This window comes from Nomascus leucogenys, chromosome 23 (assembly GCF_006542625.1).
Source record: "Nomascus leucogenys isolate Asia chromosome 23, Asia_NLE_v1, whole genome shotgun sequence".
Taxonomy (NCBI): domain Eukaryota; kingdom Metazoa; phylum Chordata; class Mammalia; order Primates; family Hylobatidae; genus Nomascus; species Nomascus leucogenys.
The window spans coordinates 30,747,000-30,765,762 of record NC_044403.1 but is presented as its reverse complement, the minus strand read 5'-3'; the positions used below and the strand labels follow the sequence as shown (position 1 = coordinate 30,765,762).

The 18,763-nt window shown below is 41.1% G+C and overlaps 1 protein-coding gene across 1 annotated transcript in view; it reads right to left on the bottom strand.

Annotated features, from left to right (window-relative positions):
- Nucleotides 1-1,125: 1,125 nt before the first annotated feature.
- Nucleotides 1,126-18,763, bottom strand: part of DCP1B (decapping mRNA 1B) — a 58,226-nt gene continuing 40,588 nt past the window's right edge. The window contains exons 6-9 of the mRNA XM_003273689.3: nt 10,511-10,639; nt 7,503-8,363; nt 4,169-4,417; nt 1,126-1,358 (exon numbers count right to left, since the gene is read on the bottom strand). Coding sequence (XP_003273737.1) covers nt 1,278-1,358; nt 4,169-4,417; nt 7,503-8,363; nt 10,511-10,639 — 1,320 coding nt within the window. The 3' untranslated portion in view covers nt 1,126-1,277. The remainder of the gene's footprint in view (nt 1,359-4,168; nt 4,418-7,502; nt 8,364-10,510; nt 10,640-18,763) is intronic.

The window sequence follows — 18,763 nt, the reverse complement described above, 5'->3', positions numbered from 1 at the left end:
AAATGGGATCTGATTAAACTAAAGAGTTTCTGCACAGCAAAAGAAACTATATCAGAATGAACAGGCAACCTACAGAATGGGAGAAATTTTTTGCAATCTACCCATCTGACAAAGGGCTAATATCCAGAATCTACAAAGAACTTACACAAATTTACAAGAAAAAAACAATCCCATCAAAAAGTGGGCAAAGTATATGAACAGACACTTCTCAAAAGAAGACATTTATGTGGCCAACAAACATGAAAAAAGGCTCATCATCACTGGTCATTAGAGAAATGCAAATCAAAACCACAGTGAGATACCATCTCACACCAGTTAGAATGGTGATCACTAAAAAGTCAGGAAACAACAGATGCTGGAGAGGATGTGGAGAAATAGGAACACTTTTACATTGTTGTTGGGAGTGTAAATTAGTTCAACCATTGTGGAAGACAGTGTGGTGATTCCTCAAGGATCTAGAACCAGAAATACCATTTGAACCAGCAATCCCATTACTGGGTATATACCCAAAGGATTATAACTCTAATTATTACTCATTACTAGGTATATACCCAAAGGATTATAACTCTACTTATTACTGGGTATATACCCGAAGGATTGTAACTCTACTATAATCAAAGGATTATCATTCCACTATCAAGACACATGCACACGTATGTTTACTGCAGCACTATTCACAATAGCAAAGACTTGGAACCAACCCAAATGTCCATTAATGATAGACTGGATAAAGAAAATATGGCACATATACACCCATGGAATACTATGCAGCCATAAAAAAGAATGAGTTCATGTCCTTTGCAGGGGCATGGATGAAGCTGGAAACCATCATTCTCAGCAAACTAACACAGGAACAGAAAACGAAACACCACATGTTCTCACTCACAAGTGGGAATTGAACAATGAGAACACATGGACATGGGGGGGAACATCATACACTGGGGTCTGTCATGGGGTGGGGGACTAGGGGAGGAAGAGCATTAGGAGAAATACCTAATGTAGATGATGGGTTGATGGATGCAGCAAACCACCATGGCACATGTATACCTATGTAACAAACCTTCATGTTCTGTACATGTATCCCAGAACTTAAAGCATAATAATAATAAAAAAACACTTGAGTATAAAAAAAAAGTCTGAAACATTTTACTTCGTATTACACATACTTTTTTTTTAAAAAAAGGCAGAAACATTGAAGGAAACAACACTCAACATGAAGGAACCTTGTGCCGGAGTTCTAGAAGGACCCTGAAAATCAGTTTTAAAAGGCCTTGCTGTCACATAGTCTTTTTCATGGCTGTCTGAGTCATGCTGAAGAGATAGGCTTCATAGATTATATTTAAGAAGTTGTCATCGTTCTGGAAAACAAATCGAAAGACCCAAGAGAATGTTACTTGGTTGGCAGACACAAAAGGCTTCCTCTGTCTTAGAGCTGAACTGGCCTTTGGATACTGAGACACTCATCTCTCCCTGTCTAACAGCTGGTGGTTTTTAATTGCATGTGTGAATGTTAAGTGGGGTTGAAGGCAAGGCCGGACAGAGCTGATGGTTTTCCATGGTCAGTATGCACCGCAGCAAGAGCTCATTACATGCAGCACAGATGGGCAGCCCAGACACATGGCAGCACGGAGCAAGGTTTACTCAAGAACAGCCTGGGTCTGCTGCATGAAAAGACATGAAGCCCCAGCAGACAGAGGAGTTAGGAGGACATGATCCAAGTCAGTGGTCTCAAAGTTTGGTTAAGAGATTGCTGTGGTGTGTTTTTTTGTTTCTTGTTTTTGGGTTTTTGAGACTGGGTCTCACTCTGTCACCCAAGCTAAAGTGCAGTAGCGCCATCATAGCTCACTGCAGCCTCAGCCTCAGGGGTTCAAGCGATCCTCCCACCTCAGCCTCCAGAGTAGCTAGGGCTACAGGTGCACGCTACCATGCTTGGCTTTTCTTTTTAAGTTTTTTATTAAGACAGGGTCTCACTATGTTGCTCAGGGTGGTCTTGAACTCCTAGGCTCAAGTGAGCCTCCTACTTTGGCCTCCCCAAGTGTTGGGATTACAGGCATGAGCCACTGTGGTTCTTAAAGGCCCTCCAAGTCACCTACCATGTGTCTTACTTTGTTTTGGGCAATACTTAGGATTTTACTTGCAATATGCTTCATCAGTACTTCATCAAAGCTAATATAAGTCTTCCCATAAGTTATGGAAAGTTTCTAGCCTTGGCAAGTGGGCAGGAGTAAGACTGGTAATCTCTGGGCTCTTTTGCCTGGCTAAGGAGTGAGAATCACAGTCTAATCAGTGGTTTTCCTCATGTTTTAATTCTAGAGACTTCTCCCTCCCACCCAAATTCTTTACAGTGTTAGTAATTCACCCACACTTCACATTCCCCCTTCATTCCCTCTTGGCACCCCACACAGATTTAGCATCATTCTCATGCAATGAAGACAGTGATGTTATCCCTCTTTTTCCTGCAAAGTAGTCACAAAGTTCCTCTGCATGAGATTGTGTCCTAACAAGAGGCAGAGACTAAAAACAGACTGCTTGAGTGACTGACAACATGAGATGTGGTACATGGTTAGAAGTAAAATGCATGCAGAGAGTGGAGGGAAGGGGAATGTAATTTCTAACGCGCCATGTTCAGCAACTACTCTGGAGTAACAGAGTCTCAAGACAATGTGAAGGGAATCGGCCAGAAAACATATGGATCTTTCAGATTCCAACTGAAGAAACTGGCTCAAAGTAAAGAGGTTCGCAGATGTCTAATTCCTCATGAGCTTACTATGAATAGCTTTAAAAGGTGGCAAATATTTTTATCCTGATATTTACTTATGAATTAGTAGGGCTCAATCATTTGCTGTTGACCGTATTTATCTCTGATTGTTATTATGCTTCTGCTGACTTCTAGCCCCATTCCTTTCATTCTCCCTCAAACATGTTTCCTTCTTTTGGAGTCTCTCTATGTTGCTCAGGCTGGTCTTGAACTCCTGGCCTCAAGCAATGCTCCCACCTTGGCTTCCCAAAGTGCTGGGATTACAGGCGTGAGCAGCCACTGTGCCCGGCCAACATGAAACCTTTTTTAAAATGTTGCACTAATTGAGACCACTGTCTTTTTAAGTAGGATAAGACAACCGCAGAAGGGCTGGCCTGCTCTCTAAAGGCCATCTGATGCTTAAGCAAAGTACCACAAAAGTTTTCTTAAAGATTATCTACCAAAAAGATACTCTTAAAGATTATCTACCTAAATATGTTAACTGGGGTGTCTGAAGTCTGTCTGGCTACAAATGTTCCACTTTTCAAGGACTGCCATTGATTTTTTTGGGTGTGCTTTGCTAGGGCACCTGTGCTGAATGGTCTCCCGAGGCTGGTCCCTGCTAACATTCATGTGGTGAACATGGCCCATGGGAGAGTACGTGGGAAGGGACACTCGGGGGCCAGGCTGGGGCATCCCAGCCCTGCTTATGTACGAGCTCTGTGCCTCAGGCCAGTTGCTCAGCCTCAGTTTCCTTGTCTGTAGAATGGGAAAAATAACAGGGTTGTTGTGTAAGGAGTGAATGAGTTAATATGCTTGTGTGTAGCACTTAAAATAGGGCCCGGCACCCGCTCTGTGGAGTGTTAGCTATTACAGCACTCATAGGCAAGTGAGGCTAGCAGCTCACAAGGAATCCTGTCACTCCATCCCGTCCTAATGAGCAGGTTTCAAAATGACTTGTAAAACATACCTGTAGCAGCCATGGCCATTATTGGCTTCCCTCCCTGTTTTCCACTCACTCAGTGGCCTGTTCCCCACTCAACAGACGGCCCCTTGCCCAGGACTGCTCCCACCTCTACTTCCCAATGGTGAGTTTTCTGTCTGGGCCCCCAGCACCCAGGGTCCTCTCAGGGACTGCTTAATCCCCAGCATATGCTTCCTTCTCTTCTGACAGGTGACGGCTTGGAGGCCTTAGACAGTCCTTCAAATTACAAAATCCTTGAAGAGCTGAGACACCCAAAGCCACACTTGGTATTATAAATAACACCTAGCTAACTGAGCACAGAAGCCGCTGGGGTCAGGATGAGTCGTTACACACACCTGTTATTCTCACGGAAGCTAAGCAGGCCTCGGCTGAGTCTTTATCTCATAGTTGCAGCCAGGAGGCCAACGGGCGTGGTCAGGTGCAAAGGGAAACAACGTGCTGCTTACCTGAATGAGGTACAGCAGTGCCTCCTGGAGCTGGGGCTTGGTGAGTGGGCTGCTGGTGATCACGGAGGGCTCCGGGCTCTGTATGGGCAGGAGGAGGCTGGTGGCAGCAGCAGGTGGCTCCTGGCCTTCCACAGGCAAGAAGCTGCTCTCCCTATCCTTTGACGGGACGGAGGTGGGTTGTGCGAACACCATGGGGGACATGAGCAGAGAAGGAGCTGCTGTAGCAGGGATGCGCTGAGGTGAGATGACCTGCTCACAGCAAATACACACAGAGAGCACGGTTCAGGAGCAGCTCATGGCATGACAGCTTGCAGCGGCAGATACGGGTGGTCTAAGCGTTCCCTGTCCACGGCTTCCCTAGCTGAGAAAAGTTCATGGGAAACTGATTCTTGCTCCACTACTCCATGCACCTTCCTTCAGCATCACTGGGCAGCTCTGGCATCGACTGCTGTGGTGACTGCTGTTCCCACTGCATATGAAGCTTGGCCTCTGGGTGATAGCTTATTTTTCAGGCTACCAGTATTTGGCAAGTGCATTTAGGACTACTGACCTTTTCTTTAGACCTGGCTGTCCATGACCCTGACCTAAAGGTCTCACAACCTATGTGAGCTGCCACCCTTGTTAGGGGCCTATCCATTTCCCCTCCTGACCCCAGAGCACAGGAGGCAACTCTCCGCCCCTCCTGCGGCCTCACTCACTTCTCATTGGGAGGGAGAGTGATGTGTGGGTCCACCCTTCTGGGTCCTTCCCTGACAGGATCTGCCTGCCTGCAGAAAGCCCTCATCTTCAGCTTCCGCAGCTAATATGCTTGGGCTGACCCGGGCTGCCTGTTGCTCAGCCCTGCCAGAGCCTGTCTGTTGAATCTAACTCCCTTGGCAAACAGACCTGAAACCAAGTTTTCTAACAGCCCTTTCAGTTATGCAAGTGACATTTTGATCCTTACCTGACTGACTCCTACAGCTATCATTTGCTTCTAACTCAGGGAAGAAAAAGAATGTTATTTATCAGCCTCTGAACTCCCCAAAAGAACTCCTAAGAGGGAGGCACGGAGGCCAGCAAGCTAGAAGTTGCTGTAATTTTATAATCAATCCCTTAGCGTCTCTTTGAGCAAAAGTTGGCCTAGAGGAAGGCAGGCTGTTTCTTTTAACTTGTCCCTACATGACATTTCGAGGAGCGGTGCTGAGCAGTGATGCTCCCGGAGGAGGAGTCAAGCATTCTGAGCACAGCGTGGGCTGCTGAAATGCTTGCCTTTCTCACTCGGCTCTTGATATTTGTGAGTACTGAAAAGTCAAAGGAGTTGTACATCAGAAATTTAAGTCAGACTATATTCACCCCATGCTTCTAATTCTAAATAATCAAAGAGGAAAAAAGCAGACATTTTTAAAAGAGGGACAATAACACTGAAATGAGGGGGAGTGGGAGTTATAAATATTGTTTCTATAGCAGTCGGTACTCAGATTTAGGATGTTAATAAATAATAAATGAGAACACGTTGACTCAGGGGCTCACAAAGACTTTTGGTACATGCCTAAGATCTTTGTTTTCAAAAAACTGAATTTTTTGTTTTGAGACAAGGTCTCACTCTACTGCCCAGGCTGGAGTGCAGTGGTGCGAACATGGCTGACTGCAGCCTCAATCTCTTGGGCTCAAGCAATCTTCCCACTTCAGCCTCCCAAGTAGCTGGGACCACAGTGGTGTGCCAGCATACCCGGCTAATTAAAAACAAAAAATTCTTGTAAAGACAGGGTCTCACTATGTTGCCCAGGCTGGTCTGAAACTCCTGGGTTCAAGTGATTCTCCCATCTTAACCTTCCAAAGTGCTGGGATTACAGGCACGAGTCACCATGCCCAGTCAAAAGTGAAAGATTTTTGAGAAACTGTTATAAGTTACATAACAGGTCAGGTGCAGTAGCTCACGACTATAATCCCAGCACTTTGGGAGCCCGAGGTGGGTGGATCACCTGAGGTCAGGAGTTCGAGACCAGCCTGGCCAACATGGTGACACCCTGTCTCTACTAAAAAAATACAAAATTAGCCGGGTGTGGTGGCAGATGCCTGTAATCCCTGCTACTCGGGAGGCTGAGGCAGCAGAATCACTTGAACCCGGGAGGTGGAGGTTGCAGTGAGCCGAGATCGCACCATTGTACTCCAGCCTGGGCGACAAGAGTGAAACTCTGTCTCAAAAAACAAAAAAAAGGTACAAAACAAAACATGACAAAGGGCCAGTGATGATATATGTGATACACAGGGAGAACTTTCCAATTTTTAAACCCAATGTACTTTCAATGAATGTGTTCCAATCCAAAGGGAAAACATTTCAGTGTCAGATCTCCAGATGTTACCCACAGAGATGATCAATAGCTTGTGGTTTCGTCACTGTCCCAAGTCAGTGATGGACATGGAGAAGCATCTTCCCTAAAGGACAGAATCTTTCTAAAAACTGTCATATTCTCCCTCTCTGGCAGTTTGTGTGGGGGGTGGAGGTGGGTGGCATGCCTACCTCTCCTGATCTACAGTAGGCTATACTGACAATACAGAGAAAGATAAAAACTGGCTGCACCTTTAAGGAGGAAATAGGCTGTTTTTTGTTTATTTCAAGAACCTACAGCATGGGCTGTGGGTAAGGAGTCTGTTTTCTTCATCATTATGTACCCACATGTAGACAATGCCTGACATGTAGTAAGTGCTCAAAAATATTTACTAAGTAAGTGAATAAGCAATAATTTACCGTGGACTGAAAAACAAGAGGAGGTCAGATGCTTGGCATTCCAGATCGATTTCAAGGCAGACCATACTAAGTTCCTACAGTCAGAAATTACGGTTTTCTCCCATGTCTGTGTTGGTCTTCAGACCTCCTAATATTATGAAGATTTAACTCTACAAGTAAATGCTCTCAAAAAGGTGGGGGGAAGTTCTCAGATTGTTAACCAAAGTGAAGATTCTCCTTCCAGGTAGAAAGTTCAGGCAATCAAGATGCACGGAGGTGGCTTCTGGCATCGTGCTCCAAACAGAAATGTATGTGACACATTGGTCCCCAGAACACAGAAGTGGACTCTACATTTCACTGCATTATAGTAATACCTTTTTCATTGTCTTTTTTTTTCTTAACAGACAGGGTCTCGCTCTGTCACCCAGGCTGGAATGCAGTGGCACGATCATGGCTCACTGTAACCTCCGCCTCTTGAACTCAAGGGATCCTCCCACCTCAGCCTCCTCAGTAGCTGGGGCTATAGGCGTGTGACACCCAGCCTGGCTACGTGTTTTTTTTTTTTGTAGGGACAGGGTCTTGCTATGCTGCCCAGGCTGTTTTATTTTGCCCCTGGTACATATTTACCTGGAAAAGAGGAGTCTGCTGTTCTGTGCTGGATGTCTTGTTGATCCAGGATTCTAAGGGTTTCCCTGTTCCAGAGCTCTGAGTGAGCACAGGAAACTTAGCGGCCAAGGCTGGCCGGTTAGAGGCATGCAGCTGCTGCTCCTGCTGCACAATCTGAAGCTTCTTCAGTAACTCTTGAGGGGAGATCACTCCAGAACTGCCAGTCTGATTACCAGAGATGGGGAGTGTTTGTCTTGGGAGTGTGGACTGTTCTCTTCCGTGAGCCTGATGTCCTACTGTCTGAGGTGGAAGGGAGCCATTGAAATAGGCCTGTGGTGGCTGAGCCAGACCCTTTCCTGGAGCCACAGGGGTGACAGATGTGGGAGCTCTGCTGCGGTTCAGGGCAGCTGAGCTGGCAGGTGCTGGTGTACTAGGGTCATACTTGTTTGCTGCCCCTGGGGTACTCTGAAGTTTCTCAAACAGGTTCTGAGTTCTGGAAGCATTTTGTACACCACGAGAAGTCCCAATGTTGTGAGGAGACCCTGGCTGGACAGGTCCTGTAAAAAATTCTCCCGTAGAATGGGTACTGCCATTTTCACAAGGCCGGTTTTCAGGCAGCTCTGACAATGGGTGGAGGTCTGCGCTCCTGACCATGAGTTTCTGAATGGCTGGACAGAGCTGCTTCTCAATGGGGGGTGAGTGTCTTTTGGGTTCCTCATAGGACAGGGAGCGCACAACCCCCTGCCTAGCTGGAAGCTTCTCTTGCTGCTGCTGCTGCTGGTGGAGAGTCTGCCCAGGCTCCACAGTTTCCTGACATGTAGCTTTGTCCTGCTTCCCAAACAGAGCTGTCAAGGATAAGTGTTGGGGTTCAGGGTCTAAGGTCTGGAAAAAATAAAGATATCTGACATGAGTCTACAAACAATTTGGTTATATGAGGAAGTGCTATGAAACATAACTTATCTGATGACTTATTCTATTTACAAAGGATTGATTAGAGAGAATGAAAAACTTATAATAAACTTGAAAAATGAGACCCCCTTTTTAATGTCAAAAATTTTCACAGCATGCTCCCCTTGCACCCCCAAAACAGTTATTATATTTTAGTATCTGTTGACTGATAAAACAGGTATAAGATCTTCAAGGGCCTGGGGTTTCACAGATTGGGAACCACCTTGGTAGGAAATTATACGCACTAAAAAAATAAACGATCTGTTCAATAGGAAGCCCATCTAAGCCTGCAGAGTAATATGAGAATACAAAGGAATATAAGCATTTCAGAATTTCTAGTAGTTTTTCACAGAATTATGGAAATCTAGGGCTGGAAAGAAATGGAAGACTTTTAATCTAACTTGATCCTTTCAAATATGTACTGGTAGGATTTAAAAAGTCCTTGCATACATAAAATCTACCTTGGCCCAGCCAGTTACAAAGCTGCTTCCTTCCTGCTCTTTACTTCTGTTGCTTTCTGCATTGTTGCACTGAGAAAACACGAGGCCAGGCACAGTGGCTCATGCCTGTAATTCCTGCACTTTGGGAGGCCAAGGCAGGCAGACTGCTTGAGCTAAGGAGTTCAAGATCAGCCTGGGCAACATGGCAAAACCCCATCTCTACAAAAAATACAGAAATTGCCAGATGTGGCAGCACACGCCTGTAGTCCCAGCTACTTGGGAGGCTGAGGTGGGAGGATCGCTTGAGCCCAGGAGACAGAGGTTGCAGTGAGGCTGAGATGGTGCCACTGCACTCCAGCCTGGGTAACAGGAATGAAACCTGTTTCAAAAAAAAAAAAAAAAAAAAAAAAAGAGGAAAGGAAAAAAAAACACGAGCTTCATTTTAAAGTCAACATATTCAGGTCTTGCTATTAAAATATAATAAAAACTTTCCATAAAACAAGCAATAAAAAGAAAGCTAAAAAATTAGAAAGGACTTCTTTTCTTTAAAAATTCAATATAATATTTTCATTACTAGTCTTTATGTCTTTTGGCTCCATGTTCATTTTCAAAATTGATTTAAACTAATTCCTTTAAGAAAATCTTTTTAATTAGTCATAGTCGTGATAAAATGACACAGCAATATTATATTTACAATCATTAATGGGACCTACAGATTGACAATTTTTGTCATTGCTGTACTATTCTGAAGTATATATATATACTAATACAAAAGCTGCTGTAATATTTCTCATTTAGATTGCAAATACAGTGACAAGTCATCACGTCTAGAGAGGAATTTTATAGCACTCCTTTGGACTCTGAGCTCTCTGCAGCAGCTACCCCAGTCTATAGTGCTAGCACTGCATCCGGCACAGAGGAGGTGCTCAGAAGTGTTCAAATCAATTTTGTTTCCTTGGTTGTTGTTCTCCCAGGTGGCCTTGGGAAACCACCCACCCCAGAAGAATATGGACCCAATGGGTAATGTTTCTGTCATCTCTGACAATGTTACTAGTTTTCTAAGGTGCTTTTTTGTTTGTTTTTGTTTTCTGAGACATGGTCTTGCTTTCTTGCCCAGGCTGGAGTGCAGTGACGCATCCCATAGCTCACTGTAGCCTCAAACTCCTAAGCTCAAGGGATCCTCCCGCCTCAGCCTCCAGAGCAGCTAGCACTATAGGTGCATGCCATCATGCCTGGCTAATTTTCTTGTAGAGATGGAGTCTCACTATGTTGCCCAGGCTGCTCTCAAACTTCTGGCCTCAAGTGATCCTCTCGCCTCGGCCTCCCAAAGTGCTGGGATTACAGGCTTGAGCCACTGCGCTGGCTTGTTGTTTTTTAAAAAATACATTATCTTTTAAGGAGTTCAAGTTCACAAGAGATTAGCACAAAATGTGGTATATGCCAAAAGTAAAAACTTTAACCCTCTTCTAGAAAGAGTAAGTTATTAATAATGAAAAAATCTGTATTTTGAAATCCCGCTTTCTTGGGTTTATCTGAAAGCATTCTTCAACACCACCAGGCCCTCCCCTGACTATATTCTGGGTCAAAGTTCTCTAAGAATTCTAGAGACACACTGAATATGACACGCAGAGGACTCCGTACCTGGCTGGGCTGAGGTATACGCTGTTGCTGGCTTTCACTGGGTTTCACTGGAATTGGTTTGATGAGATTTGGATTGTCATAGATGGCAGAGGAACTGGTTATCTTTTTTGGCTCAGAACAGGTTTTACACTGAAATAGAAAAAAAAATCACCTCATTTTTGGCTTAGAAAAGCTTTAGTCTTTTTAAAAGACTACCTTTTTACTTCTTATCTAATTGGTAGATGGCTGTGTTTTTCATAGATTTTCATGCACAAAGGAAAACCCCTTAAATTTCTCTAAGAGCTATGTTTGAGTATAAATCAAGTTCAAATTTAACTTTTCTTAGTTGGACAATTCAGTGCTCTAAATATTACTAACAATACCAGCCTCCAGGACCAGGGGTTCTTAAGACACCTGTATAATTGAAAGGCTCTGTGCTTAATATATTGACTATACATTTAAATATATATAGTCTAATGCCTTTCAATGATAAACAAATATAGAAACCATTCCTTAAATAACATGTCTGGACAATTTAAGCAGTTGACTTAAAATTGGAGAGTAGTTGAGTACATTTCATCAAAGCAACTAAACCTTTTTTGGTCTACAAACCAAAAAGCTGACTCAAACCACTGATTTAAAATTACTAACATCATCTTTATTTAATAAATGACTTCTTGCATAAACAGAGTAATTCAAATCTGAGCGTTCTGAGCCACTTACTACAAATTAGAATTTTGTAGAGAAAGAGACAAGAGACAAATCTCATCATTTCCAACACTGACTCGTTATCATACATTAATCTAACCAACCATGCAATTGCTAACACAGTAGGATTCATAACAAAAAGAGCATGGCAATGATACTGGTGTCTAGTTTGCTAAAACACTAAATAAGACAATATAAAATGCTGCTTTCTGTACTACAGACTCTCTGAAGCATCATTAGTTTCCACTGTACAGCCAAGGCCTCAGGCCCCAAAAGATTCCACACCTGACATGAAATGAAATCTAAACACGATCTTGTCCCTCAGGAACCAGCATTCCCAATGTGTTTACAGTTATCAATGTGTGTTTTCTAATCCAATGTGTTTACAGTTATCAATGTGTGTTTTCTAATCCAATGTGTTTACAGTTATCAATGTGTGTTTTCTAATCCAATGTGTTTACAGTTATCAATGTGTACTTTCTAATCCAATGTGTTTACAGTCATCAATGTGTGTTTTCTAATCCAATGTGTTTACAGTTATCAATGTGTATTTTCTAATCCAACCATCTAGGGGTGTGGCATCTATTACCACTGTATGCACTGTATGTGAGGTTAACCATACAAAAGATTCTTTTCCTCCAGGCATTCTATCAATAATTTGTATATTTGGCACAAGTATTATGTGGGATGCGAAATCACCTTATAAGTCATAAAGTGTTATTTCCAATTCTTCTTAGGTGAATGATGGCATGGCGGCATGGACCAACTGGCCTGGCTTTCCCAAGTCATGGATAACCAAGATAAGACAAGAATACAGGCTAACATATAATCCCTGACACAGTTTTGGCATGAAAAGCCTTGCTATTTAAAAGAACGTGAATGCTTACTTTCTTTGAATGACCCTTTCTGTATTTCTTCTTTTTCTGTGTTCAGAAACACTGAATTTCCGGCAAAGAAAAGCAGATTTTTCCCAGCTTCCCTATGTCCATATCCATATGGGCTAAGAGGATGCTTTGTCTGTTGATATGCATAACTCTGATAGCTTTTCCTAGTTAAAATGTTATCTCCAGAAGCTGTTTTCTGTGTCACTACAACTGTCTACCTACAAAGCCTTGCTTTTATGTAACAATTGCTGCCTCTTATCAGAGTGCTCAGAACTAATCATCCACCTCAGTAGTTTGTAGCTCATTTTCCAGTTGTTTAATTTTCTATGCTTTTCCCGACCTAAATATCTTTAAAATCCTGGGGGAAAAAACAGTTTTTGAAAAAGTATATAATGGATTCTTCACAGAGAACCTGAGGCATTTCCTTAAAACTTCAGAAACTTCCTCTATTGGATGCTGAGGTTAAAATACAATAAAACCTCAAAAAGTATGTCATATAATCCAATTTTAATCACACACAAACACATACATACATAAACGTACGTATTTATGCCAAGAGAGATGTCTGAAACAAAATACAGTAAAAGTGTAAAAAGTTTCTATCTTTGGGTTATAGGATTATTGGTGATTTTTCTTTTTATATTCTTTTGAATTTTATCATTCAACAAAAAAAATTTCTATAATTTCATAAATAACTCACAGCTATATCCAGAAAAGAGCCATTAATTTTTGTCTTAAACCACAAAACACAAACAGTCCACTTCTGAATACTCCAAGCCTAACTATGCAGCCTGTAGATCATTTCTGGTCCTGGCTCTTATTCTTACTAAAATTTGGTTATTTTATTGTTCACTTGCATCTCAACTAGAAATTGAATAGGGCGGAGATAAAAAGAGATGAAATGCAAATTAACATCTTTTCTCTTTAAAGCAGATTCACAGAAAGTTATTTCTCAAAAGAGAATGCACAAAATTTCGGCCAAAATAAGTTTTCAAATTATTTTATTAACCTCCTGTAAACTAGACAGACTTCACTTTACCAATATCATATATACTGACAGCTCGACATTTTTCCTACTTCCACTTCTTGGGATGTTCACAAATTTAAGAATTCTAGAGAGACTTAAACATAAGGCCTGAAACTATAAACCTACTGGAAGAAAACAGGAGAAAAGCTCCCTAACATCGGTCTGGGCAATGATTTTTTTGATGTGACCCTAAGGATAGGCAACAAAAGCAAAAGAGACAAACGGGATTACATCCAACCAAAAGGCTTTTGCACAGCAAAGGAAACAACAGAGTGAAGAGATGAGCTACGGAGCGGAGGAAAATACCTGCACACCATACATATGATAAGAGATTAATGTCCAAAATAGATAAGGAACTCAAACAACTCAACAGTAAGAAAAGAAAACAAATGTTCTGATCAAAAAATAGACAAAGGGCCTGAGTGGACATTTTTCAAAAGAAGACATACATGTGGACAACAGGTATGTGAAAAATGCTTGACATCACTATCATCAGGGAAATGTAAATTAAAACCACAGTGAAATATCACCTCAAACCTGGCAGAACGTGTACCATCAAAAAGGCAAAACATAAGTGGTGGCAAGGATGTACAGAAAAGGAAATCCTTGTATACTGTTGGTGGGAATATTAGTTAGCATAGCTATTATGGAAAATAGCATGTTGGGCCGGGCGCAGTGGCTCACGCCTGTAATCCCAGCACTTTGTGAGGCTGAGGCGGGCGGATCACGAGGTCAGCAGATCGAGACCATCCTGGCTAACACAGTGAAACCCCGTCTCTACTAAAAATACAAAAAAATTAGCCGGGCATGGTGGGGGGCGCCTGTAGTCCCAGCTACTCGGGAGGCTGAGGTAGGAGAATGGCGTGAACCCGGGAGGCAGAGTTTGCCATGAGCCAAGATTGCTCCACTGCACTCTAGCCTGGGCGACAGAGCAAGACTCCGTCTCAGAAAGAAAAAAAAGTTATGTTGGCTCCTCAAAAAATTAGAAATAGAACTACCACATGATCGAAGATCCCATTTCTGGGTATATATCCAGGGAAAATGAAATCAGTATGTTGAAGAAATAGCTGCATTCCTGTGTTCACCACCACATTACAATAGCCAATAAATGGAATCAACCTAAGTGTCCATCAGTGAATGAATGGATGGAGAAAATGTGGTGTATACACACAATGGAACACTATCCGGCCTTAAAAAAGAAGGAAATTCGGTCATCTGCAACAACATGGATGAACCTGGAGGACATTATATTAGGTGAAATAAACCAGGCACAGAAAGGCAAATACTGCATGATTTCACTCCTACATGACATCCAGAGAGGCTGAACCCGTTGAAGCACAGCAGGCTAGTAGTTGCCGGAGGCTGGGGGTAGGAGGATTTTGGAGATGTTGGTCAAAGGATACAAACTTTCAATTAGACAGGAGGAATAAGTTCAGGAGATTTATCGTACATCATGATGACTATAGTTAGTAGTAACATATTGTATACTGAAAGTTGCTAAAAGAGTAGATTTTAACTATTTTTGCCACACAAAAATGATAAATATGTGAGGTAATACATGTGTTAATTAGCTTGATTTAGGCACCCTATAATACACATGTATATCAAAATATCATGTTGTATGCCATAAATATATACGATTTTAATTTTTCATTAAAAATAATTTAAAAAATAAAACTGCAAAAAAAGTAAGTCTAACATTGAAAAGCATTTCAGAAGTCTTTTAGTTTAATACTTATCCAACACAAGCCAAATTCTTTTATCACATCACCAATATGTAACCATTTCTTGAACACTTTAAGTAACGGAGACTCACTTCCCAACAAGAACTCTGAAGAAAAAATTCTGTTTTCCTTCTCTCTCACTACCTTTCCATTTCACCCCCTTTCTTCTATCTCAGAACCACTTTACTCAAGGTCTCCACATTTTCTGAAATATCTGTGTGTGTGTGCAGAGACGACACGAATGTAAGAAGGCGATGGAATGCTCCTTCCAAACATAAGGCACTGGCAGCTAGCAGGGTGCATGCACACCTAGTTAGGCAGGCCAAAAATAAGGTGATGGAAAAAGAACATCTGAAACAGGCCCTGAAAGCTTGATCATATTTTGATGGGTGAAGAAGGGATGGGAAGAGTATCAGAAAAGGCATGAAAGCACTCTCAGGAAGCAAAATGAGTATTCTGTTTGGCAGGAGTTTCAAATATTTGTAGAGGGTAGTAGGGTTAGAAGAATAATCTGAGGCCATCTTAGGGGAGGTTTGAAGACTCCAAGGGTTCCTGTACTGGGCAATGACAAACCAAGAAAAATGTAGACTAGGACAGTAGTGTGATCGTGCAGGTGTCCTGGCACACTGTATCACAACATCTGGCTGTTAATGGAAGAAGAATAATTTCCTCTATTATCTATCTCACAGTTGGAGCAACTGACATTACACATATAGCAACATGTATTTGATTTTTACAGAAAAGCACCTTCTATACACGAATTAAGTGTCTGCACTTCATGTCAACATTATAACAAATCTGTGAGGGCATAAAGATGAACAGAACATTGTTTTAACTTCAACCAGTTTACAGTGTACTGGGAGAAGTTGACTTAATGTAATAAATGAGGAAGAACAAAATAAGTTTTAAATAGTAAGAGACTGAGTTCACATGGAAGAATAATTAATTTGAAGAGATCTGGGAAAACTCCATGTAAAAAGTGTCATTTTTACTAAGCCTTAAAGGATATGTAAATTCTGAAGGGTAAATAAAATAAGGGGAAAAATATTCCAAGACATAGGCACAGTATAAAGTGATGGCCTAAATTAAATCTCCAGAACTGTATATGAGTGTTTCTGAGACAGACAGAGAATGTGTGTGCTGTTCTTTTATGTGATGGTCACTCAAGTGAGGCCCGAGAGGAGACACAGGAGAGCCTCAGGAAAACAAAGTTTATTACACTCACAGGTCCTGGAGACAAGAGGCATGCCACGCTGCACAGGGCCACATGTGGACGCCCCAGGGTGTCAGCAGCAAGGGGAAGGCGTAGGCTAGAGCGTTTACTGAATTTCCTCAAGAAAGGCAGGGCAGGGCATGGTAAACAGGTCAAGACTGGCCAGTCTGAGTAACTCCAGCAGGCTCTAAACTGTATGAGTGGTCCCCAGTTGCTGGGTACCTGGCCCTGGGATGATTAAGGCAGAGGAATATTGTACAGGCCAGAGACGAGGAGATTATGTATGGCTCAGGATTGGTTAGTGTGCACATTAAAGGCGTGCTCCTGGCCAAGCCCTTCGCTGTCTCTGAAAACTGGCTGGTCACAGGAGGGGCAGTCTCCCCAGCCAGAAAGGATTTTAAGATATCAAAGCATTATAACATATAGAAGATAAAAAAACAGAAACGATATAAGGTATGTGTGTGTTGAGAGGAGGGAGGGAAAGAAAGGAAAATAATTTTGTTCAATATTTGTATTTATTTACCATTGTTACACTGTCTTCACAGAACATTAAGTTCCTAGAGGGCAGAAACGTCACCTTTTGAAGATTAATCTTTAGTGTGCATAATATAGTATAATTAATAAAGTATAACTAATTATTCAACTAGTTGCCAAGTCATCATAATATATTTTTTAATGACTTTTGAAGAATTAAAAAAACACAAAATGAATACAGAAATAGTTGTTACTGTCTGAAGCTGAGATTAAGGCATCTCTGTCCAGGCCATACAATAGAAGGATAATTAAACTGTGGCTCATTCACATTCTTATTCCTTCCTTCATTCAACAGCCATTATTTAACACTCATCATGTGCTAAGTACTTTGAAGACAATAAGGGATATAAAAATGAATAACGGATGTTCTTTGTACTCAAGAAACTCACAGTCAAGGCAAAGGCATGTTAAAAAAAACTTGTCTAACTGCCTATATGTGCCACTTCATTCAGGATTTTTCTGATTGCTTCCTCATAGCATCATTTAATTTGTTTTTCTACCTGGTCTCCCCTCACTCCCCACCCACTTTCACTTTCTGAAAACTAAAAAGTTAGAGCTCAAGGCTTAATGAGATTCAGGATCAACTCTTCGGACAAGAATATTTCAAGATGGTGCTGTACATTTGATATCTTATCACATTAGGAAGCCAGAGAATCTGGTTATCTAACTTTTAATGATGATAATCAGTGGGGTTCAGGTGGGGGCAGCCTGATCCTTCCACTGTCAAGTTTCTATTAACCTTTCCCATAACATTAATATTACTGATGATCACTGCCCGAGTCACTTATTTTAAGCAGAGTGTCTTTAAGTTCTATTATTCCATCCACATGTACTAGCTGGAATTCTCTGGTAGCGAAGAGCTCTCCCTCATTGACCAGGGCTGTTTGATTACTCTGAGATATAGTCCCTTTAGGGCAGGCAGGATAAAAGCTTAATTCATTCCCATTAATTATCAATTTTCAGAGGAAGGAGTTGGTACCTTAGCACCTTCAAATGGATAACTAATAATTATTTTGCTTGGTTTTATACGTTTAGTTTGCTTGTTCTCTTTCTCATTACCATGAACTCATAGATTTTTATACATTCAATGTGTTTTAATCCATTGTAGTCATTCCTGTTGATGTTAGAATTTGATGCTCTGGTGAGTGTCCTTGAAGCTGATTTCTGTGCCCTTTCACATGACCCTATTGGTTTCACTATTCCAGACCTGGAATCAGAAATTTCTTTGAAGAGCCCTGACACCTTTTGGAAGGAAGTAATATTTAGAAATAACACTCTGGGTGATATAGATGCTTACTACTACTGAGTTAGTCACTTTCATTTTTATGTCCTTTCAGGGCAAGAGTGAGAAACTCTATTTTTTGTTTCTATATCTAAGAAACAAAACATGAACTAATTCTGATATTTCCACTTAATCTTATATAGTTTTAACTTATTAATTTGATTTTTTTCCCCTTACACTAAGGTTTTGGTTCCAACCATGTTTATCTAATTTCATATTTATTATATCCACAACAGTAGAAAAATTACAATGCCAACAGTAGAAAAATTAAAATGCCAACATTACTACAAACAACAAAACCAATGAATGAAGTTTGTAATTTCTTGCAGTTCTTTTTGTCCTTAAAATATAACCCACTAAGAGTGTTCAGTTCAAGCAGCGGGTTTTGAAGTCACTCTAATTTTTTTCTAAGTAATTGTGTCACGATATGATATTCAATTACATTTATTTCAGCTAGTTTCCAAATTCTATAATTTTTTAAAAATTTTATTTTTTGCCCATTTTTCTAGTGTTAATCTTGTACTTCTTAATTTTTAGGAGCTCTTCATAAAATAACCTTCCTGTTATTCTGGTGTAAACAATTTTTTTCCTCAGTTGTTTTTATATCTTTCTATTTGCTTGTTGTATTTAAACCTTGTAAAATGTTTTTTATTTTTATGTAGTTTAATTAATTGCTTTTGGGTTTTAAGGCATAATTGAAAGATTTCTCTTTTCCTAGATTATAAAGAAATCCATACAAATTTTCTTCTGGTACTGGAATCATTATATTTTTACATTTAAATTTCTAATACATTTGGAATTTATCCTGGTGTATGTTGTAAGGTATAGACTGAATTCTGTATTTTTCCAAATGGCTACCAGTTGCCCCAACACCATTTATTTAGGAATTCACTCAAATAGCT